This window comes from Clupea harengus, chromosome 14, assembly GCF_900700415.2.
Source record: "Clupea harengus chromosome 14, Ch_v2.0.2, whole genome shotgun sequence".
NCBI lineage: Eukaryota > Metazoa > Chordata > Actinopteri > Clupeiformes > Clupeidae > Clupea > Clupea harengus.
In genome coordinates this window covers 12,676,890-12,701,278 of record NC_045165.1, presented here as the reverse complement: position 1 = coordinate 12,701,278, position 24,389 = coordinate 12,676,890, and the positions used below count along the sequence as shown (strand labels likewise).

The window sequence follows — 24,389 nt, the reverse complement described above, 5'->3', positions numbered from 1 at the left end:
TGGATGGATTGTGTGTGTGTATGTGTGTGTCTGTGTGTGTGTGTGTGTGTGTGAGAGTGATGATCCATGACTGATCTTTTACTCGCAGGTCTGTAGCTCATTCAAATATGAAGAAGAAAAAAAAGAATGTGCTTTTTCTTCTCTTTGTTGTGCCTCTGTGTGTGCCTGTGCGTGCGTGTGTCCATGTGTTCATGCCTGTGTGTGTGCGTGCCTGTGTGTGTGTGTGTGTATGTGTGAGCTTCAGATCATTTTTAGGCTCAGACACTGAGATGGGATTTTCTGCTGCCTTCCTTTTGGTGCTGCTTTTTCTGCGCTTACAATCTCACCTTTGAACTCTAAACCTCTCATAGCCTTTCGCTCTGCAAAGCCCCACCTTTGACCTCCAGACCTCTGTTTGTGATGTGGTCACTGCTGTGAATTTTTAAAAGAATGCTGGCATGGATTCTTGAGGAACTGTTGCGACAAGGTAAAAGATTCCAGAATGTTCTCCAAGAGTGGCCCGTTACTTCGTTCCGTTATGGCAATGTTCCGTTTCTATAGTTACCATGCTTGGGATACATGGTATCAATGGTCATCATCTGACATGGCTACCTGTGTGTCCTTATAACACACACACACACGCGCACACACACACACACACACACACACACACACACACACACACCTTGGCAGAGACATTTACGCAAACTCATTTCTTTGTCTTTTGTTTTATACTAAAACATTAAGTGATGTTTGTGAAGCTATATTAAGCCATTTGGTACATACGTCATTTTTTGTTGGTGTGGATTTAAGGGAGAATGAGTGTATGTATGTATGTATGTATGTATGTATATATATATGTGTGTGTGTGTGTGTGTGTGTGTGTGTGTGTGTGTGTGTGTGTGTGTGTGTGTGTGTGTGTGTGTGTGTGTGTGTGTGTGTGTGTGTGTGTGTGTGTGAGAGAGAGAGTGAATCTTATCTGCTGTTATCTATACTCTCTTTATTCTTCTTTCATTGGCCAACAGTTGTGTGTATGTCGATTACTCTGTGGGTAGAGAGGATGTTGGGAGTTGTAGTCCCATGAGCTGAACTCTTATCTGGACACTAATGGACCTTCTCAGGTACAGGTCACATGATTGCCTGATCACTCCTCTCTGCTCCAGGGAAAGGTTCATATACTCTTAATTATAGTTACTAAAAAAGTGGTACGTAAAAAGAAAAAAAAGGTAATAAAAAGAAGACTGTTTTTCCACTTTGCCTCAACTCATTTGATTTGGCCTTTGGTTCCTTCTTGTTCACCCTCCCCAGTCTACTCAAGATGACAACTGTAATTGTTTTACTGGAAATATTTTAATGACAGTTTCACAGTTGAGGTGATGCATTCATGTTCCAAAGCACAAATCACCCTACTCTAAGAAGAGACCAGCTCTGTGTTTTCAGATTCAAAGAGGAGTTTATATTTATATACACATTCCATTTTAGTTATAAACAGAATGCATTACACTGCAGTCATTTTTTTGCCATATGTTAATATGTTAATGCCATTGGCTCTCATCGTTTCCTTTGTGCTCTGGTTGGCTGTGACTTTTTTTGCTGCCTCATCCTACGCTGGTTGAGGCGTTTGGTGGAGACGCGTAGCTTTCGCACCTGTTCGTCACGCAGGCGCACCTGCAGGTCCTTGGCTGACTTCTTGCCCTTGGTACGGGCGTCCAGTGCCCGCTGCTGCGGCGTCTTGGTGAGGACGAAGCCGCACAGGCTGGGCCGAGGCTCCGGCCCCACCTGGCACTTTCTGGTGGACGGGAAATAGCCCTCGGCCCAAGCAGTCACTGCATACTCGCCCGGGTTCAGCAGACGCCAGAAGTCACCATCGGCCGCTTCAGAAAGAAAGGACACTGAGTGAGAGATGCATTTACTGAAACTGAATGAGTGTGTGTGTGTGTGTCAAAAGGCTTGTTATATCATTGCTGTTGCCACCTGTTGGAAATTTCACCTGATATGACTAGATACCATTCAAGGAGTGTAAACATGACGTAATCTCTACAATAAGCCTGTGGACGTGACGCCTACTTTGGTACAAAGCATGCTATTGGCTAAGAGGGACCTCTTTTCACTGTGTTGTAAGATTTCTCGAAAGATTTCTCAGTGACTGTGTTTTAGGCGAAGACAAACGGCAAAACCTTTTCCAATTAGATAAAGGTTTCTATGAGAAGTTTCTATGAAGTTTCTCTGTACCCACTCTCCACGTCAGCAGGATGATGTGGGCCAAATCCCCCCCCACACACACACACACACAACATAGCCGAACTACATGAGTCAAAACTCGCAGTGAGTCACACTGCCTTACATCCTGGCAAATTTGCAGTGAACAGCTTGACAATGATGGATATTCATAAGAAACACAATGACCTAGTTTATCAACTCACTTTTAAAATGTTAAATCACATTAAGAACTAGGAGGGTTGTTGCATTTTATTCTGTTGTTGTGCACTTATATTATTTCTCTCTCTATATATACAGTATATATATATATATATATATATATATATATATATATATATAAATATATATATATATAACACCAATCGGGGTATCTCTATTGGCTGTAAGTAGAATATTTCAGTGTCAGCGTAAATTATGCTTTTTTTCAGTGTAGCATTCAGAACAGTACAGACCTTTAAAGGTGTTATATGTGATTTTCACCATCAAAATGAAAATGTTTATAGAGCATAATGCAATTCTGCAAGGACAGGAAAATAGTCGTGTTTCATCATATTTGTAAATCTCTGCATTCTACGCACATTAGTTATTTTGTTTCAGGAGTTTTGTCTGCATTTATATAGGTTGGTAAGGGTCAGACAAATGTAATACATTCTGAAAAAGAGAATCAGAACACATGAATACTATATTGTTTGTCATGTCTTCAGATTCACACAGTTGTTTTATGTCTGGAAGTACTTTTTTGACAAGACAACACAAACAACATATTGCTCCTTTAAAATTCCATTTTTGAAAACTAGTTTACACAGAGGCTGTAACCTACTGTGTCTACAGTGATCTACTTCCAAGCGTATTAACCACAGTGTGTGGTCTTTCTGAGCAAAGAAATCTGGATGATACACAAGGCAGTTTGCCAGGGCCTTCAGTTTTTTTGTCAACTAAGCAAAGCAGAAAAACTGGTTTCCAGCTGGTTCGGCTTACGAAAAACCCCTTTTGAGGTTTCAACCAAAAAAAGGTTGCATGCTTATGTGGTTGTAAAGAAATGGTTGTGATTATTGCCCATGTTCGGTAAATACTGAGTACTGGCTGTAATATGTTTGAGACACAAGCACACACACACACTCTCTCTCACCGGTTCGCACGTCATGGTCCAGATCCTTCACTTTGATGATGGCGTCTGAGATTCCAGCCTTCGTCTCCTTGTCTCTCACTAAACCTTTAATTCCTCGGTGCACCTGAGTCAGTCAGATTAATCAGATCTCAGACATGCTACAGACACGTCTGTCTGTCCATTTGTGTCTGAGGTAGTGTTCTTATTGTGTTGTGTTTATGTTAAGCCGATTTCTTTTTTAATTTGCAACATACATTAGTGTAGTATAGGGAATAGATATATTTAACATAAGCACAGCCTACAGTATAACTGCAAGAGATAATGGGATGTTGGTTACACTACATTCAAAATCCTTTGATGGGATTTTATCAATGATTAATTGCTGTATGTGTTGGTGTTGAATGTGCCATGAATGTGTGTCTTTGTCTGTGGGTGTGGGTGTGGGTGGGTGTGCGTCCGTGTGTGTGGGTGTGTTACCTGCTCCATGTACAGTAGCAGGGACTCTTTATTGTTCTCCCATTCCACTGGCAGTTCACTGGCATGAGGAAATTTATCACATGACAACTCCACCGTCACCTCAAAACAGTTAGTGTGCAGGTAACTGAAATCATTCATGCCTACACACACACACACACACACACACACACACACACATACATACATATATACACACACTCACACACACACACACAGAGAAAGAGAAAAAAACAGAAACTCAGGTTTAAATGTACACATCAGTATAACAATATAAGCCAAGCCTTTCTTTATGTGTGTATTAAGAATTATTGTTTGTGAGAATTATTCAAAAATATGCAGATATGTGTCTCACACGAGTGTGTACGTACTCCCTGGTAACGTGTGCCAGTCGGCTCCGTTGATGATGTTGTTGTGTTGTGTCTGGAAGTCCTCGTAGTGACAGAGGCGTCGGTCGGGGTTTGCCATGACCCGGTTGGAGGAGGCGTACACCATCGCCAGCCAGCGGAAGAAGCCTTCGTCCGGGGGGGGTGTGTCTGCCTGGGGCACCCAGTTGCGGGTGCAGTCGTAGGGGTAGGTCACCACCAGCTCGCCGCCGTGGAGGTTGGCGCTCAGGACGAAGGGGATCACCTGCATCCAACTGATCACTGCACGCGTTTCAGGGGCAATCTGGCAGAGTGAACAAATACAATAGATTTGCTCATTTGGGGCGTAGATGTGTTGACATGGCTTCATACCTGGGAAGTACATACAGCAAATAATACTGTAAATGTAATACCTAAAGAAAGACTTTATACCTAAAAACATTCCAGATAAGAATATGTGTGTTTATACTGTGCTGGGTTTTGATGCTGTTTTAAACACTGTGTCGTCACACATCCACTAGATGTAAGCTGCAATCCTATTTGATTAGTGTCAGTGGCATTCAGACTCTTTCCCAGGGTATGTCCATGTGTGTAGTTTCACTATAAGTCTGACTTTATTTAGCAGGGGGTGGTGCAGTGCCTCACCGTGGCGTTCTCGAATGTGTAGTACTCTGGCAAGGGGATGTAATGGTTGCTGACTTTACTCTTGTCAACTGCCATCTCCTTCTCATCCCACATGATGTTGTTCAGATCAGGAAAGTTGTGGTTCATGTCGATACCGTCGCTATAGCGACCCTCAGCCCAACCAGACAGCTCAGAACCCTGTGAGTGACAATCTGATTAGAACCCCTCCCTGTGTTCTGATTGGTTGCTTTAGCTGAAGGTCCTCCCTCACCCACCTTCTCATAGGCCCGCTCATAACCATCAGGGTTCATGGATGGTAGCAGATGGATGCGTGTGAGTTTAACCAGACGCACTATCCTCTCGTTGTTTTTCTTGTACTCACGGCAGATGTACTGCATGAGGTTCAGCACCAGCTCTCGCCCCAACACCTCGTTACCATGCATCCCCGCAACATAGCGAAACTCTGGCTCACCTGATGATATGACATAAAACACACACACAGACACACACACACAAATATATATATATAAACACCAATGACTGTGGTCTAGTCACATTCTTGTCCGCTACTCCTCTATTTAATCCAAATCTCCTCTCTTGCAAAGTTGTAATTTCCTTTACTTCCTATTTCACAAGAGGGCTGAAACACCACAGACAAAGGAGGCCTGATTCAAATCGGTCTCTGTTCCAATGAAATTCTGAGAACAAACATCAGTTAAAAAAAAAATCAAATACAGCGAAGAGAGGAAAACAACAGAGGCTGCTTCCCTCTGAAAAATGATAGAACTCTCTCAGGAGTCCTTCTGGCAGAGAGCAGAAATGCAGATCACAAGAGAATCAGAGAGAGGAGAGGGCCTCTTTTAAGTCAACACGTCTGCCTGTTCATGTATGTGTGTGTATGAAAGTGTGTGTAGCTGACATGTAAAGTCAGTAAGATATACGTTTAAGTTCATGGGCAGGTCAGGGTCCTCTTCAAAAAGGGAGGGCACATCTGCTTAGTTCTCCCAGACAGGATTTATACACATACACTCTCCTACCACAAGCACACCCATGAAGGTTGCTGTCGTAAAGAAAAGGTCCCTAAAGTTAACTGAATTGTTCACTGCAAAAGAAGGAGTCTTTTTTCTCTACACTATGTGCCACAGCTGTTACTGTTCAGCTTCTGGCATTCATAAAATTCACACTGCTTTACTCGACTTTCATGTGGCCAAGTGTTTAGATATCAACATCCTGCCGAATAATGAGCCTCTAAGATCAGTGATCCTGCCATGTCAGTAAACTAGTGCGGCAATGCACTCTTACTTCTTACCATGTCTTTAAACAGTCTATAAACTCGTCTAAGACTTTATTTGTATATCAAAATAGCACAGGGAGGAGGTGTTTGGTCATGCAAAACGTTTTGTCTGAGTAAGAAAGACACACTGCACACACACACACACAAGATCACCTAGTTCATGTTTGCCAGGGTTATCAGAGATCTCCATGACGTAGAGTTTTAAGCCTGCATCGCTCTTTCCTATGGTGTAGATTCGGGTGATGTCTGGGCACTGATCATGAACTTCCTTCATCAGCTAAAGGCAACAGAGAAAGAACGCTGAAATATTTGAGTGCCTTTTTTATTCACAAAAAGCAAATTGATGGTCACTGATTCTGTAGTTCAACATCTGATATGTCGTAATATAAATAAACAAAACAACAATCTTGATTTGACTAGTTAAATTAGATAGCGTGTGTGTGTTTTACCTTCCTCATCTCGTTATAGTTGTGATGCCTAAAGTCCAAGTGATCTGTAGTCACGGGCTCTAAATGGTCCGGATCTGCATTCAAACAAACATTTATCCACACACACACACATACGAGGAGAAAACATTACATTAACTCTCATTCTTTCAAACTCTTAATTTAGTTTGAAATCCAAGCCCAATTCTGCCTTTAGTATAATCCTGAGAGATACACCATTACACTCATCCACAAACATTAATGTGTGCACAGTCACCTGGTAGAGGGCAACCCAGCACCTCAGCTCGTAGACACACACTGCCATTAATGAACCAGCTCTGGGGGTTGATCCGCAGAAACTGTCCAACCATGGGCACTGGCAACCGGCCCAGTACTGGGGTCTCTAGGTCATTGTTCCCTTTAAACACCTAAAACAATAAACACAGACACTGTACTGGTAAAGCTACAGGCATTGTTCCCTTTAAACACCTAAAACAATAAACTCAGACGCCATACTGGAAAAGCTACAACTTTCACAAGAGGACGCAAAAAGCTTTGGCCGGTATTTATAGATTGAGATAGAGACAGAGAGAGTTATCTGATTCCAGCTATGCCGCGCGTTGCCAGGTATGGCAGAGATCCCCCACTTACTGCCTCCACAGTGCCATTCATGCAGGTGGTCCAGGTCTCAGAATCATTACTGATCTGAACCTTGTATGACTCCACCCAGTCCCAACTGGAGAGGGAGGGAGAGAAAGAGAGAGAGAGAGAGAGAGAAAGAGAGAGAGAGAGAGAGAGACATGAGTAAATACTGTGTCTTTAATAATGATCCTTGTAATAATGATCCTTGTGAATCAATCTAGTCATTTTAAGACATTGGTTAGACAACCCATGGCTGTAATACATATAGGCCCTTACTATCTGCAAGTTTACATTCAAGCAAACTAGAGTTTGCAGCTGTCAATGAAGACAGCTGTGTTTTCTCCTAGAATCACATTACTGTGGGAGGACTGCCCTTTAGCCGTGGAAATACAGTACAGATTTAATTTCCCGCCTGTGTGAGATTGTCAAGAGACTAGTTTTTAATATGTCTGTCCACGTTGTTGGGAGAGAACTCTCAGCGCAGGTCATTAAGCCTGTAAAATGATATAAATCATAATGTATAGATGGGATGGTCACTTGCAATCTTTCACACACAAATAGTAAGGCTAATCATTTCCTATGGTATCTGTCACACACAAAATCAACAATCACACATGATGACAAACTACCCATTAAAATGAAATGCATTCATTTTTCATCCATAGCATGCTAATCTCTCTCTTGCTTTCTCTTTTCTCTCTCTCTCTCTCTTACACACACACACACACACACACACACACACTTACACTTACCTCCAGATGGAGTTTCTCCCTTGTAGGATGACTCCAGTGAATAATGTGGGTCTTAGGGCGTCCACCTGCAGCCACTGATTTCTGTCCTTCACTGATGCACACCAGGCCCCGTCATACTCATCACCATCATCCAGACCAGACTACAGACACACACACACACACACACACACACACACACACATACACACACATCAAACTCATCTTCATCAGTTACTGTCATCCATACCAGTCGAAGAATACTACCACTCTCTCTCCCCCCCCCCCTCCTCTCTCTCTCTCACACACACACACACACACACACAAGCACACACACACGCATGTTCTTACAGACAGCAGACAGCATATGACTGCATGCACACACAGACCTGTATGTTGAGCCGTCCACGTTGGGGCCCAAGGCCTGTACGTTGGGAGGGGGAGGCAGAGAGCTGTGAGTCCCTCACCCTCAGAGATTCCAGACCCAGAGGTGGACAGGCTAAAGGGGTGGAAGAGGGAGGTGTTTTCGGACAGAAGACAGGACAAAAAGAATTCAGCGGTTTTCTGAGGAAAGCTAATCTATCCAATCAGATCAACCCCTTCACCCACAAAAAACACTACAGCTGGATGAGTGCTGTGTAATCTCAAGAAGTGTCTCTTGGTTTATAAGGAGAGGGAGCTTTAATTATCTCTCTCTTTCTCTCTCACACACACGCACACACACACACACACACACACATTGTTTTCTGTCAGAATACCACTAAAGCGTTTCGTAGCACACAATGCATTCTGTATGCGGTAAAGGTCAGTTCCATCTGATGCACTCAGATTAGAGACAGTAGAGCCTACCACTTTATGCTTTCACCGTCATTTTCATCACCAAGCACCCAACTTAATTTTATAATTACGCATAATTACTTCCCATGTGGCTATCTAACCCCCCCCCCCCCACTACACATGTTTCACAATGGGAATGTATCGATAAAATACAGCGATCAACAGCGGCACCTGAGCGGTGGAGAAACCCTTCCTTCATAACACATGAATAAATAATTGAGTAAACTGAAAGGTTTCTTATCGTTTGCTTTTCATCTCTGCCTCCTAACCGTGTCCTATCTTGCGCTGTGCTTGGAAGTGTGAATGGATAAATCGGAGTCTATATAGGGTGCATTAAAGAAACTTAGTCTTAAGTAAATAACGTTACATTCCAATGTCAGTCTGGTAAAAGGGAAAATCTGGAAAATAAATTGAGAGCTGACGTCAAGTTACTTTGTGAAATCCCTGCAAAATAATAGCTTCAGTTTACTTCATTTATCTAAATAGATTTTGCCACAAAAGCTCACCGAGTTCTCGCAGTCTTGTTCCAGCTCTTTCGCTTTGATGCGCTTTGTCTTCTGGTTTCTTGTCCCGTTCTTGCAGGGTCTGGGTCTCTGTCATAGTTTTGTTGTTGCTTAAAACAGGCGCAGCGGTGGTTTTGAAATCGCTAATTTCGTTCAAATCATTAAGTGCATGTATAATAGACGCATTTGTGTTCTTTGGCATCTGTTCTGTCTTGTTGATGCCTTTTATCTCATTGTTAAGTAAACTGTTCGTCACTTGTGCTTCTAGCGCTAAGGAAAACCAGACAAATAAAGCGAGCCTCGCCATCTCCACTGTGCGCTTCGGTTTTCGGGTCAGATCAGTTTACCCAAATTCCAAACTCAGCATTTATACCCCTAAAACTGCCCGTAATGAGTCAAAAACACGCGCACGACAGTGTAAGAAGACACTTGGACCTAATACAAGGAGAGAATAATACGCAAATATACTAACACTGAAATCCCTTTTGATCTATCGGCTAAACATGAATCCAAACCTGTATCGACCACCCATTAAGGGACGTGCTCCTCTCCCGACTCCCCAATTTTTACGCGTGATCTAATTGTCTCATAAGACATTTAGATTTTTTTCTGTACTGGGGAAGACCGTATGATTAACATATAATAATAATAAATATTATTTTGGATGCATATTTCCCCTCAAGATTTCATCCATGTTTGACACATTTATGGTACCCAAATGTATTTTCCATATTTTGAGCATGTATGGGCACATGTAAGAATTTGTAGAGAATTAGCACAGAAGGAAGGGTGGAGTGATAAAGATCTGGATTACATATAGCTCCTATGCATACACCGTCCATACACCGCTCAGCCCCCATAGCCCTGAAACAGGAGAGACAGAAGGTACAAGAAGGGAGACATGAACCACATTATTCCATCACATAACATGACAACCTTCAGACCAATACAATCCCTCACATGGCATGCTGGGAGCCACCCACAGTCCTAGCTTTGTAGCATGCCGACAGCTTTGCTACTCCAACATGTCACACAGCCACCACATAGAGGTTAGTTGCCCCTATGTGCTCTGAGGTGTTGGTGAAGCTGACACCATCGCTGTGATCAGTGGTTTGTGCGGAGTCTGCTTGACCAGCCGCACCCTATACACCACATCCAACAGTTCCGCTGGACCAGCCGCACCCTATACACCACATCCAACAGTTGTTCAAGCGCAGTACAAGGCCTGGCTCGTTGACTCATCATCTTGGGGGAAAGGCCTTTTTTCACTCTGGGCTTAAAACCCATACTTGTGTGCCGGGGGCAAAGCCCTCCCCCCTGCAGTGTGTGACATAATTCCGCATCAAAGAGGGCCTGCCTGGTGAACTCAAGCACCTTCCACAGCCATCCCCAGAGATGGTAGAAGCAGTCCAACCCAGGCCCACCCTTTACCTCTGGCTCAGGAAGACTGCCGAACACCAAGATCCCTGGAGTCCAGAGCACATGCCCGAATATGAGGGCGGTGGGCAGTGGCGTAACGTAGTTACAATGGGCCCAGGTGCAGGCTATTATGACGGGCCCTAGTAAGGCAGTGGTTCCCAAACATTTTACAGTCCCGTACCCCATGTTTGTAACCGCCGCCACGCCCCCTCCCCCTGCGCAGATATTTAGCCTACAACACTTTAAACTGTGAAATTGTCAGGGTATGTCACTAACCGCCACCGCCACGTCCCCTCCCCCTGCGCAGATATTTTTCTTGGGCACAAAAAACCCCCGGCTACGGGCCCCCAAGAACTATGGGCCCAGGTGCAGCTGCACCTGCGGCACCCCCTATAGTTACGCCCCTGGCTGTGGGGATGCACTTGGTGGACTCTTGTACTGCCGTCTGGTAGGCTCACAGGACCAGAGGCAGATGCAAATCCCAGTCCCACTGCCGGCGGTTGGTCAGGATGGCAAGCTGGGTAGCCAGAGCATGGTTGAAACGCTTCACCAGTCCGTCACTCTGGGGATGCAGTGGTGTGGTTGATCGCTGTGCAGCTCCTCTGGCACACCGAAGCGGCAGAACATGTCATTGACCAGGCGCTCGGCAGTGGTGGCAGCACTCTGGCCAGGGACCACATACAACTCTGGCCACTTTTGTAAGTAATCCATGGCCATGAGGATGTAGCGGTTCCCCTGGTCAGTGATGGGAAAAGGGCCCAGAATGTCCATGCCCATATGCTCCATCAGGACCCCCACCTGGTACTGCTGCAGGGGCCTAGTGAGCGCTGGGCCGGTCCCTTCCCTTCTGAGCCACACAGGAATCACACCTGGATGGATGGATGAGGAGCTCTCCGGACCAGAGCCGGTGTAGTCTTGGTGACCCCAAAATTCCCTAACCTAACAAAATGCCTGGGGTCTGATTACTGATGTCGCTGTTGGTTGGGAATGTATTGTCACCACCTAGGTGGACTGCAGAGACGCCTGCCCTGGAGTTGCTGTGTCCTAGTCCTTGATGTGGTGTGCCAGGTGAGGTCTGGGCGGAAGTGTTAAACCCACAGGATGACAGTCACCCACCTCTGGTCTGGGAAGGACATCTCTTGCCGGGACAGGTGATATCCTGGTGATGGTTTGGAAGACATTCCTCTGGTTGGCCAGGGTGCCAGCGTCGACAAGGAGGTTAAACAGGTAGACTACACAGCAGTTCCGGGGAATGTTGGCCAGGACCTTCTCCATGAGTCACTCGAAGGTGGCTGGGCCATTGAAGAGCCTGAAGGGTAGCACTTTGAACTGCCAGAGCCTGGCCGATGGAGAAAGCGGTCTTGGGGCACGTATCTGGTGTCAACTCCACCTGCCCGTAGCCGTTGCGTAGGTTGAGGGATTTACACCAACAGCAGGCTCATTGAGTTCCTTCTTACAGCCATACCATAGAGGCAGCGGTGCAGATGGGATTTTTGAACTGGGGGGGGCGCTAACATCGCCTAATCAGCTGTGCAGAGTTATTAACTGATGATTGTCGCCTTACGTAGGGAGAGTGGTGGGGACGGATCAGGGTCACTATGAATCTGGGGGGGACATGTCCCCCCCGTCCCCAGTGCTATCTGCGCCCCTGCATAGAGGCGTATTAACACTTCTTGATAGCACTATGAACTGTTGAGACAGGGATTTCAAGATCTTTGGTGAATGCCTTGTAGCCTTTGGAACTGTAATGCTTTTTGATAATAACATCTCTGATGCTCTCAGACAGTTCTGTTGTCTTAACCGTTGTGAATAAGAAACGGGAAACCATTACCACCAACACTTTTTATGCAGTGAAACCATTAATCATTGGTCATGATAACACTGACAATTATGCACTGGTGAGTCTTTTCATTTTGTTTGAGGAACTAATTTAAATTAAACAAAAGGGAGCCAAGAATTGTGTCCAGTGTACATTTTATGTCTGTATTTTTGTTGCCATTCAATTAACTTTGGACATTTTATACAACATTTTGATCACGGCTATAGATAGATAGATAGATAGATAGATAGATAGATCTGGTGTTTAATTAAACTCTATCCACTTTATATATAATTACATCAACAATCAGGTCACCTAAAAGGCTATAGGCTATCCCCCCGCCCCCCCTAAAAATTACTCAGGACTCTGCACTTTAATCACTTGTATTACGTTTAAAAATTGTATTACGTATTTATAGTATTTATATGTATAGTATTTATACCAACCATCATGAAGTGCTTCGAGAGGCTGGTCCTGGCTCATCTTAAAACATGCCTACCACTCACACTGGACCCCCTCCAATTCGCCTACCACCAGAACAGGAGCACGGAGGATGCCATCTCTACGGCACTACAGTCCGCCCTTTCCCACCTTGACAACAGTAACACCTACGCGAGACTGTTGTTCATAGACTTCAGCTCTGCATTTAACACCATAATCCCCTCCAAACTGATCACTAAACTCAGTGATCTAGGCATCAACACCTCCCTCAGAAACTGGATTCTGGACTTCCTAACCAACAGACCCCAGTCTGTCAGGTTAGACAACAACACCTCCTCAACCCTCATCCTGAACACTGGTGTCCCACAGGGCTGCGTGCTGAGCCCTCTCCTCTACTCCCTCTTCACCCACGACTGCACAGCTGTACATGGTTCTAATACCATTGTAAAGTTTGCAGACGACACAACGGTGATTGGCCTCATCAGCAACACCAATGAGTCGGCCTACAGGGAGGAGGTTCAGCACCTGGCAGAGTGGTGTGCCAATAACAACCTGGCTCTCAACACCAAGAAGTACAAGGAGCTCATTGTGGACTTCAGGAGGACCAAAGGTGGCGCACACACCCCGATCTGTATCAACGGGACGGAGGTGGAGCGTGTCGCCAGCTTTAAATTCCTGGGTGTCCACATCTCCGAGGACCTGTCTTGGACCCTCAACACCTCAACCATAGTCAAGAATCCTCACCAACTGCATCTCAGTCTGGTTTGGCAGCTGCTCTGTTGCGGACCGCAAAACACTCCAGAGGGTAGTGAAAACTGCCCAACGCATCACTGGCTCCCCACTCCCCACCATCGATGCTGTCCAGCGCAAGAGATGTCTGCGGAAGGCGCGCAGCATCGAGAAGGACAGCTCCCATCCCAACCACAGACTGTTTGCCCTCCTCCCCTCAGGGAGGCGCTACAGGGCCCTCCGTTCCCGGACCAGCAGGCTCAGGAACAGCTTCTTCCCTGCGGCTGTCACCCTGTTGAACTCTGCACCACGGTGATAGTTCCCCCTGGCTACCCCCTCACACTCCTTCCTGTATTCCCCTCTCTACCATGGCTTGACTGCCACAGACCTACCTCCAGCCACTGAACATTTGCACTAAATTGTTCATTGTATATATCTATTTATGTTAAATTGTTGTCATCCATATTCATCGTACTTATATCTTATCATGTCTCCTACCTCATTTATAACTTTATAACCTCTACTGCCACCTTCACCTGTACTTCACCTGCACTTTACATATATCTATATCTGCACTAATCACCTTTATTGCTGCTCATGTTCTTACTGCTCATACCACTTATATCTTATGTCATACTGTATATACCATATTTATCTATATTTATATTACCATTTGCACATACTCTGCACTCTTCTACTTTGCACTTCTGGTTAGATGCTAACTGCATTTCGTTGCCTCAGTACCTGTACTCTGTGCAATGACAATAAAGTTGAATCTAATCTAATCTATAACCACTGTACGTGAATCTTTATGTTTACTTAGTATTAGGAAATGTCTTGTCTTATCTTGTGCCTGTGCACTTTTATATGTTTCACCGTGGGAGAGAACGTCCTATCGATTCCTTTGTATGTCTTGACATGTAAAGAAATTGACAATAAAGCTACTTTGACTTTGACTCTGACTATAGGGGATTTACTCTCAACTCTCATAACTGAATATTTACAGACAGCCTATTTTACTTTAATATTGACCTGTTCAAAAGCCTTTTTCTGTTCAGAGTTGCCTGAAACCATAGTTCCATATTTGGCAGAGGTAGGAGCTCAGATATCCACGACAAAAATAGGCCAAGAGAAGGTACGGGCTAAAACCTTTATTTTGAAACATGGACTCTTAAAATCATTTTCTTTGTGAAAGTGACGTTTCAACCGGAAAACGCCACGCTGACTGTCCCTCCTCTGTCTTCCTTCGGTCGTAGGGCTTCATACCCATATATTCCTCATTTGTAATCGACAAATAGGTCTTTGCATTAATGCGAACTTAATGCATGTACTTTATCGGTTGTAGGTACTTTATAAAAAGCGTTCACCTTGTAAGCGTTCGTTCCGTGACAAGCGAATGATGTCAGAATGTAACTCGGGTGGCCGGTCAGACTATCCTGGATAGATTTCTGATACTTGCAGCCGACCACTTCAATTTGGACAGATGAACAGGTATCAATTTGTTGGTAGTTTGCTTTATCATCAGCGATAGGATATTCATTCAGTCACCTTGTAGTAGAACTGACTGCAGGTGCCGTCCTGTTACACTCACTTTCTTCCAAGTTAAAACGTTCCTGCCGGATGTTAGTTTCTGTCGTTAAGTGACAGATGGAGGTAGTAATATCGAAAGTAACGCTAACCTAACTTAATGACTTGCCTAGCTATAACGTTACTGTTGTATACAAGTAAAGATAGGCCTACAGCAAAAAAATCAGACTGGTACAAAGACAGAACAGCATTCAGCTGCTAATGTTCGGATGACTTTCCTAATACTGTCAGAGGTTAGAAAAGACAACACCCGAGTCGTTACAGTCTTCTAGCATGTGACGGTTTATTTCGAACTACCACGTCAAGGAATTTGCAGTGCTGTTTGAAATAAAATGCCGTGGCTGGAGGACGTGGCGAACGTCGCCTTGCGGGTGCCCTGTTTGCTTGCCCTGGATCAGCTGTTCAAATGCGACGTGGAGAGTTTCACAGAGCACATTAAAGCCAGGAATGAAGATATGCTTTTCAAGTACAAATATATAATCTGGAACGTGTACTATACAGGTGAGTCTGCTCATTTTAAATATACTACGAAACTAAAGCCTGTTAATGATAGTCTTCACTAAGAGAACAAGTAACCCTAACCCTTAAAATAGAAAAATACAAAATGTATAGCCAAGACCAACTGAGAATCTTTGTATGTTGTTGTTGTTGTTGTTGTTGTTGTTGGTGTGTGAGAACCGCCTCTATGTGAAACGCCTCTCAATGTGAACCGCCTCTCAATGTGAACCTGTGCTTGTTGTGTTCAGGTCAGTTGTTGAGCTTGGTGATGCTGATATTGCCACTGGGTCATATTGTTCAGCTGTATCTGCACGTGCTCACGGCTATGCTGCTCTATATGGGTCACCACATCTGCAGGTAATCTTATCTCATTTTGAATTACTTGGTTTGGAACAATGTTGAAGAACATTTTACATTTTGAAAGTAGCAACAAGTCCATAGATAAGCACCCATGGACATAGGTTAGAGATTAGGATTAGGGTGAATGATCATCATTGTGTTGACTTCTTTGTTCACTCCACAGGGATTATATACAAATGAGATACGTTTTGGGTTGGATAGGCCACTTTATCTCGACTCTCAGGCCTTGAATAGTTTTGTATCAACCCTTACAAGTATGTAACACACACACACACACACACACACACACACACACACACACACACACACACACACAATTGCTTACGTCTCTATGCACTGGAACACACACCTGCTGAAGTTCTGGAAACATAACATGGTCATGAATTTGTGTGCACATTTAATGAAAAGGTGTATTTCTGTGTGTAGGTCAGGTCATTGTGTGCACGCTGTGTGCGTTTCTCATGCGGACCCGCCGGGTGTGGCTGTTCTCTGCTCACTTGCTCCCCCTGTTGGCCCGCGCCTGCTGTCTGCCTCTGGACATGGTCAACACATTGGCCTCAGCCTCCATGGGCATATCTGGTGTGCAGGTGGCTGTGTGCCTGCTGAGCAACATGTTCGTGCCCTACAGACTGGCAAGGGCTGCCTACAGAGAGATACGGGTAACTAACACGGGTGCAGGCAGCATGGCATGGTGCCTGTGCAAAAGCACACACAGAGACAGTGTATACAGACGCACACCAGCATAGCTGTATAGATCGGCTAAAGCCACTCACAGGAAGTTACAGGTATGCATGCATGCACATATAGCTAACTACAGGTAAACATGAGTGCACACTAGCCAGGAAGTAATTTTCTGTGGTATCGTTATTGGATGAAGGGGGGTACAAAAATGACTGTAATCATAATAACTGACTGTTGACACATTTAGATAGCAGATGGTTTAGCAAACAGAGTGTATGACTTAAACACAATCAAGAACATTATAGGTTACTAATTGACCGATCGCCAGGGCCCCGCCCCCTTAGTTACTGTTGCTATGTCCGACACAATTCCCGGAACTGTCAAGCCAAAAGCCATGGCGAGTACGGGGACAAGCGCTATAGCTGTCAGTGTGAGTGATGATTTTTGGAGTAATACCTCCACGATATCCTCCAGATCAAGGCAAAAGGGACTGCAATATGCAGTGGAAGGATATACCCAAAATATTAAGATCAACAACGAAGTGGACACAACAATAATCGAAGCAAATGCATACAGGTCTCAATGAAAAAAATGAGAAACCCCACGACCTCTTAATTAAATGCAACCAGCACAGCCTTGTAGACTAGTCATGTAAGATCTGTATATAATATTTCAAGCTAGCTAATAACCTACAACGATTCTTTATTCTTATTATTTATTCCGTCTCTGGCGAGAGACTCTGGAGGTAGCTAGCTAGGATGGTGACAATGTAGAGAACGGTACAGTAACGTACCAGTGTGGATAGCTGCTAGTAACGTTATTGTTCAAGGGATGTGTGTGCATGTTGCTGAAAGTATTTCACATTCACTGTAGTGATAACTTGCGTGTAAAATGATGATCCTGATGTAATGCTATGGCTTTGTATCAGATCGCCAGGTTATTGCTCTCAGGTTGTGCCTTATGCATACCTTGGGATACTCAGGAGTAGGTTGCCCATTCACAAAATGCTACAAAGATTAAAATAAAAAAAACTTCATAATGGCCTTTTGTTCAACATTGATACAGTATGTTAAGCTCGAGCTAGTCTCTCCAACTATAGTGTTAATGTTAAAATCAAAATGTTAATGTTACCGTCTGTAAAATTGCAAGCTGAGCTATCCTAGCTAGCGATGTTAATGTTACGTCTGTAAAGTTGCACGCTGAGCTATCCTAGCTAGCGATAGCAAACGCCAGCAGCATAAATACAAAGTGTTAGATAAAAGTTCTGTTTAATGTTGTATCAAGCATAAATACAAAATGTTCGTTAAAAGTTCTGTTCAATGCTGGCGTTTGCTATCGCTAGCTAGGATAGATCAGCGTGCAATTTTACAGACGGTAACATTAACATTTTGATTTTAACATTAACACTTTAGTTGGAGAGACTAGTTATGTACGTGTAGTGGTAATAATACAAGTTGTCATGAACCATAACTGTTTGGGGATGTTCTCTCAACTAGATAGTTAGTTATCATACCTAGCGATAGCGTAGTTCGCTAGATAGATAGCTATCTGCAAGCAGCTTCATTTACTTTGGAGCAGACATATGTGTGTTTTTCGGTATATTGAGTTGGGAGTGGGGCCTCCCACACTGTTTAATCCACCGCCGGCACCTTTCCTCCTGTGTTTTGGGCTTTGGAAATGCGGGGGGTAAACGACGCACCCCTCTAATCTCTGTATCAGAGCTACAAGTCCCGTAGGCACACTGTTTCACCATGCTGCTCAGACCTCAAAGTTGTCGGACCTTCTTCTCTTAGTAGCGGTTGCTAAGGTATGATTGGATGAGGGCCGTTCTAGGGAGGAGTTTCGCGATCGGTCAATTGTCTCAAAAACAAAGAGGGAGGTAAGAGAATGATTTCCTTAAATGTAATAGTTTAGTCATCTACACCACACTTTTAGCACGCAAAAAAAACAGGATAAGCACACAGTGTTTGGGAACTTTGGGAAGAAATCACCCCACTCACTCTCTTACTAAAAGGAAATGCTGCTCTGTTATATCTTTTAATACATGGTATTTTTACGACAATGTCAACTTGCAGGTCTGTGTCCCACCACTCATCTCACTGGCTCCATGACTCTTTCTCTCTGTAGGTGGTGGGCTTGTACAGGTTGTTTGCTGTGTGTGTGTCGGTGTGGCAGAGCTTCTCTGTGCCTCTGCTCTTCTCCATCTTCTGGCTTTTGTTGTTCTGTGCTCAACTCTGCAGTCCCACATCCAGCCACCAGGGGGTGCTGCTGTACCTACTCAGCAGGTGCAGTAACACATCACTTCACTATTGAGGAAACAAACCAGCAATACCAAATTAAATCTCTCACAGTTTCATACAAAGTACTCATATCTTATGTACCATTTTGTGTGTGTGTGTGTGTGTGTGTGTGTGTGTGTGTGTGTGTGTGTGTGTGTGTGTGTGTGTGTGTGTGTGTGTGTGTGTGTGTGTGTGTGTGTGTGTGTGTGTGTGTGTGTGTGTGTGTGTGTGTGTGTAGCGTGTCAGAGTGCTGCTCCACCCCTTACTCTCTGCTGGGCCTGGCGTGCGTGGTGTCCTACCTAGCTCTGGGGCTCATGAACCTATGTAAGTTCTACCTTGGAGGATACGCAGCCGTGCAGAACCACAACGTCATGCACAGGTCAGTCAGGGCTCTGTGTGGTCAAGGGAATGGGTGTGGGTAGTCATCATTGATGATACCACTGTTTGATCAGAATCAGAATCAGAATTGGATTTATTGGCAAGTAGGTTTATACCTACTTGGAATTTTTTCTGGTGTATAGGTGCATACAGTAAACATAAAAACATACAGACACAATAAGTACTACACATAACATAAAACATAAAAACACAAATAAGTACTACACATAAGAGAAGTACTACACATAAGAACCAAAAAACACAATATATACGATACAAATATATAAACAATGAATATAAAAAAAAGTAAAATGGAAGTAGAATGCCAAATGCAAAACAGGAGTGCAATGTGAATGAGCAATGTGCAATGTAATGCGTGTTAATGTAAGACAGACTTGGGGTCGTTATGGTGAAGACGCTATCTTCTGTCTCACTTCTGGGACTTTGCTTATCTTTGTGTATTTTACAGCTGTTAAATGGTGGTGGTAGATGTGCATATTGGTGAATGGACATTATTTATGAGTTATTGTCAGTGTTGGTTAAAGGGTTTAGTGTGTGTGTGTGTGTGTGTGTGTGTGTGTGTGTGTGTGTGTGTGTGTGTGTGTGTGTTACAGGGGGGTGACGGAGGGCGTGACCCTCCTGCTGTTGGCTCTGCAGACAGGCCTACTGGACATGACGTCTGTGCAGAGGTCCTTCCTCCTGTCAATCATCCTCTTCATAATCCTCACGTCAACCCTGCAGAACATGATCGAGATCACTGAGCCCATAGTACTCGCACTGGCTGCCAGCAGAAACAGGTACATGCATGCATGCACACACAGACACACAGACACACAGACACACAGACACACGCTTGCATACACAAGTGCGCTCAGAAAGGCTAAGCTAAATAGACATGTTGACCTTCTGTCACTTTGTATATGTATGTGTCTGTCTATGAAGAATGATGTATCCTAACCCTGTAAGTTGATTGCTGTGGCCTTATGCTGCAGCTATTGCTGTCCCTGTGGTCAGGTCTGCAGGTTTTCTCTCTGTGTGTGTGTGTGGCTCTGAGCGAGATTGTTAACCCTCCTTCCTTTATATTTCTTCAGAAGTGTGTGGAAACACCTGCGGGGGCTGAGCATGTGTTTGTTACTGCTGCTCTCTCCCGTCGTCATGGCCTACAAACTCTCTCAGTTCTTCGTCATGGACCTCTGGCTGCTCATCCTCCTGTCCAGCTGCATCCTGACCTCCCTACAGGTGAGTTCACAGTAGGTCTGCTTGATTATGGCAAAAAAATCACAATCACGATTATTTTGGTCAACATTGAGGTCGTGATTATCTAACTCTATGACTCATTAAGTGTAATAAACTTGCGATGCTGGAATCTCAGCGCTTTTATTAGTTTTATTTATTTTATTACTACTCACTTTATTAGTAGTAGTATTATCATCCATGTATATTATCATCATATTATTTATATTAGACTAATACAGACAAGTGTTATTTAAAATAATCTTTAGTTCATTTTTTTTCGTGTTCAGTTGAAAAGATAAGTCCCATGTGATGACATAGGCCTAACACTGATTAACGGTACATTGCCACTTAAAAAACTAAATAATGTGCTGGTTTAGGTCATAGGTCATGTTATGTTTTCATGTGGTGACGTGAACGTGAAACGAAGTCCATCGTTTTTGCATCAACCCAAACCGAGCTGTTTAAGTATTTATTTCAGGACTGCAACACGTGGTAAATAAACTTGTCAACATTTCATACTAAACACGTATGGATGACATGCTAACGCTAGGGGCTAGCCTTTAAACATGTATACGCTTAATTGAAATTGTAATGCGATTAAATACACAGCCCTAGTTCAAAGGCCACAACCTGTACATTATCAAACTAGTCTGTCATGTATATGCTTTGAAAAGTTAGAATAATTGTATAGAATATAAATTATGAAAGTGCTAATGCTGAAATATAGCATATACTATATCTGTGCTTGTAGACTAAACAGGCACAGGCAGTGGCATGGTGATGAAGTGTAATTGTATGTGAAGGGTGATATATGTTCTAAAAGACATCATTTACAGCTTAATATGCAACTTGACCTCTCCTTCATATCAACATATAAAAGTGATGATGCCCATGTGATGAAATGTTTATCCTTGAGACTGTACATTGGATATGTTAATGGTCCTCTGTGTAGTGGAACTCACCTGTGGTGCTCACCTGATTGTCTCCCAGGTGACGGGCACTCTCCTGATCTATGGCCTCTTCATGCTGGAGGTGTGTTTCTCGAAGGCGATCGGGGGGCTGGACGAGGTGGTGTACTACGTGAACGGCATGTGCCGGGCGCTGGAGTTCCTGCTGGCTGTGTGCGTGGTGCTGTACGGCGCGTGGGAGTGTGTGTTCGGGGAGTGGAGCTGGCTGGGCGCCTCCGTGCTCATTGTGCACTCCTACTGCAGTGTGTGGCTGCGTGCGCGCTCCGGCTGGAGCAACTTCCTGCTGCGCCGTGAGGCAGCCAGGAAGATCAGCTCGCTGCCCTCCGCCAGCCAGCAGCAGCTGAAGGACCACAACGACGTGTGTGCCATCTGCTACCAGGTAAGGAAAAACACACTTACACACACACACACACACACACACACACACACACACACACACGTCCATAGATAAAGACACTTTTCACTATGCCAACCACTATTACAGTGGTGTCTGTTGCCATTGCTTAGAACACTCACTGAACACACTTAACACATTCATGCTCTACGTGTGTACACACTCAAACCTCTATCGCCAGGATGGATAACCATCCATAAGCATGGTGTGATGTACAACAAATACAATCACAAAAATCTATTCATTTTTTTTCTCCACAGGACATGTCGTCAGCTGTGATCACGTACTGCGGTCACTATTTCCATGGTAACTGCTTGAGGAAGTGGCTGTATGTTCAGGAGACGTGCCCCATGTGCCACACGGCAGTCAAGCAAACCCCGCCCAGTCAGACATCTGCTGCTGGCGACGCCCCAGAAAGCCCACGAGAGGAGGCCCCCCCTGACTACAACACCTCCTCTGAAGAAGAAGACGAATTCTCTGAAGAGGACCAGGAAGAGGGGGAGGACAAAGAAGAAGAAGAGGAGGAGGAGGAAGAAAAAGAAGAAGAGGAGGAGGAGGAAGAGGAGGAGGAGGATGAAGAAGAAGAAAAAGAAGAAGAGGAGGAGGAACAAAGGCCACTGGGAGATGCAGTTCAAAATGAAAACGGCTGTGAAGAAAGAGTCCTGTCTTGTAGTGGGGACGCTGACTCGAACACTAAAACTAGTATGCCCTCTTCACAGCCATTCAGTCCAGCCACAGAACCTCGACTGAGCCCCGAGGAATGCATACACACTCATAGACACACACGCCCACACACACCAACAGCAGAGGAGGGGGGCTTGGTCTCTGCATCACCTCTTTGTCAGGACCGCCATGCCTTAGGATGTCCCGACAATGGCCTACCGCATCGTCACCGTGACAACCACTGACAGTATTTCAACATCTGGGAGGACAATGGATGACAAAAAACACAGAATCTACGGATACAGAGGGAGAAGTAAAGAGTAAGGGTTTACGGTGGATGAAACAGGCTGTTGTACAGAGTCTGACCGTAGTGTCCTCAACACTGTCAGGCTACAAAATAAATTGATGGAGCTGCCAGAAGTCTTTCACAAAAAAGAAACTTGTGTACTTGGATGTGAAAGTCCTGCTCAGCCCTTTTTCTTTTCTCTCAGTGTATGTCCCTCTGTGAACATATTACTCAAAATGTGTTAACATTTTTATGTGCTGTTGATGGAGGGTAGGCCTTTAACAAAAAAAATGCCTTTCATAGTCTGTTCAGCGGGAGAGGGTACATGGAGTTATCATTACGATACACAACACTGAATGTCTTTCTCTGTCCATTTGAAAAACTGATTGTTGTAACAAATGCATTGCTAACATTAATTCTGCTAGGAAAGACTTTGTTGGTCAGTTTGTTCATTCAGGGGATGCTGTCAGGTCCATGCTCAGCTCAGAGACTACAGACAGAGTGGAAATATGTGTGGTACCAGTTTATGTGTTTGTCTGCTCATGGAAAAGGTAGCTGGGAGAACCTCACCAATAGCAATATATTGTATGAGAATGTGGTATCTAAGAGGAAAAGACCTAAGTGCTTGGACCTGTTGAATGGTACTTACAGGTTATTTTGTTTTTAATGAAGACTTTTAAAAAGTTCCATCGTGACCTGTGTGCCTCATTTTCTTTGACTTGCTTTGAGTGCAAGACTGATTTCAGAGAGATTGAGTGGAATTAAAAACAATTAAACATAACAGAAATATTAATATGCAGCGTAGTTACATAATGGTGATTGACATAATGATTAACATACAAAATATGCGGTTTTTTTTAAGGTTACTTCCATGTTAAAAAAAAACCAGACAGTTTATTAGGCCCATGGGACGCCAATAGTGCTAAAATGTTGCGTTTCCGCTATTGGACAAGTGTAAGAAAATTACATTATTTTCTACGCCTCCAGCCGTATTATTTAGTAAATAATTGTTCTAGTTAGAGTGGCCCATCATAACTAGACAGTCAGACTCTCGTATCAGCAAGAACAGGGTCAGTAGTGTAGGCTTGCGTACACTTTATTGATGAAGTTGAATGAAAACAAATGGAGCAGCCTAATTTCCCCTAGTTAAATACAACAAATAGATCTACCGCATAGCGATGAGTAATATGACTGCCACATAAAGTGAAAGAAAGAGTATTAAAGGTCTAGCAGAAAAGTCAGAAAATATCAAAGAATAGACCCGATGCCCATCGCTTATACAATTGTTTGATCAGGTTTACCAGCTTACTTTTTCCTACGAAATGGGTTTCTTTTGTCCACAAAGTGAAAGGTGCATTAACCTTTTGTGCACACAATGAAAAGGTATGTTACCAGACCAGACAAATAGTTGACTATAATTGTAACAGGTTATTTTAATATAGAACACATCTT

At 44.0% G+C, this 24,389-nt stretch overlaps 2 protein-coding genes across 2 annotated transcripts; one reads left to right on the top strand and one right to left on the bottom strand.

Moving 5' to 3' along the window:
• Positions 1–1,310: 1,310 nt before the first annotated feature.
• Positions 1,311–9,739, bottom strand: cpxm1a (carboxypeptidase X (M14 family), member 1a). The gene is made up of 13 exons (XM_012826760.3): positions 9,203–9,739; positions 8,249–8,358; positions 7,884–8,023; positions 7,141–7,225; positions 6,767–6,917; positions 6,514–6,587; positions 6,218–6,341; positions 5,046–5,242; positions 4,792–4,968; positions 4,153–4,450; positions 3,785–3,924; positions 3,329–3,431; positions 1,311–1,853 (listed from the first exon to the last, which is right to left on the bottom strand). Exons 1-13 carry the CDS (start codon positions 9,504–9,506, stop codon positions 1,531–1,533), a joined length of 2,226 nt encoding a protein of 741 aa, XP_012682214.2. The 5' UTR covers positions 9,507–9,739; the 3' UTR covers positions 1,311–1,530.
• A 5,077-nt stretch (positions 9,740–14,816) lies between these two features.
• On the top strand, positions 14,817–23,632 carry zmp:0000000662 (RING finger protein 145). Its single transcript, XM_012826899.2, is given in 11 exon segments — positions 14,817–15,695; positions 15,941–16,049; positions 16,216–16,226; positions 16,229–16,306; positions 16,479–16,711; positions 18,861–19,018; positions 19,251–19,391; positions 20,005–20,187; positions 20,482–20,629; positions 21,617–21,973; positions 22,249–23,632. Coding segments are annotated over 11 exon segments (2,235 nt in total). The 5' UTR covers positions 14,817–15,526; the 3' UTR covers positions 22,897–23,632.
• Positions 23,633–24,389: the final 757 nt, after the last annotated feature.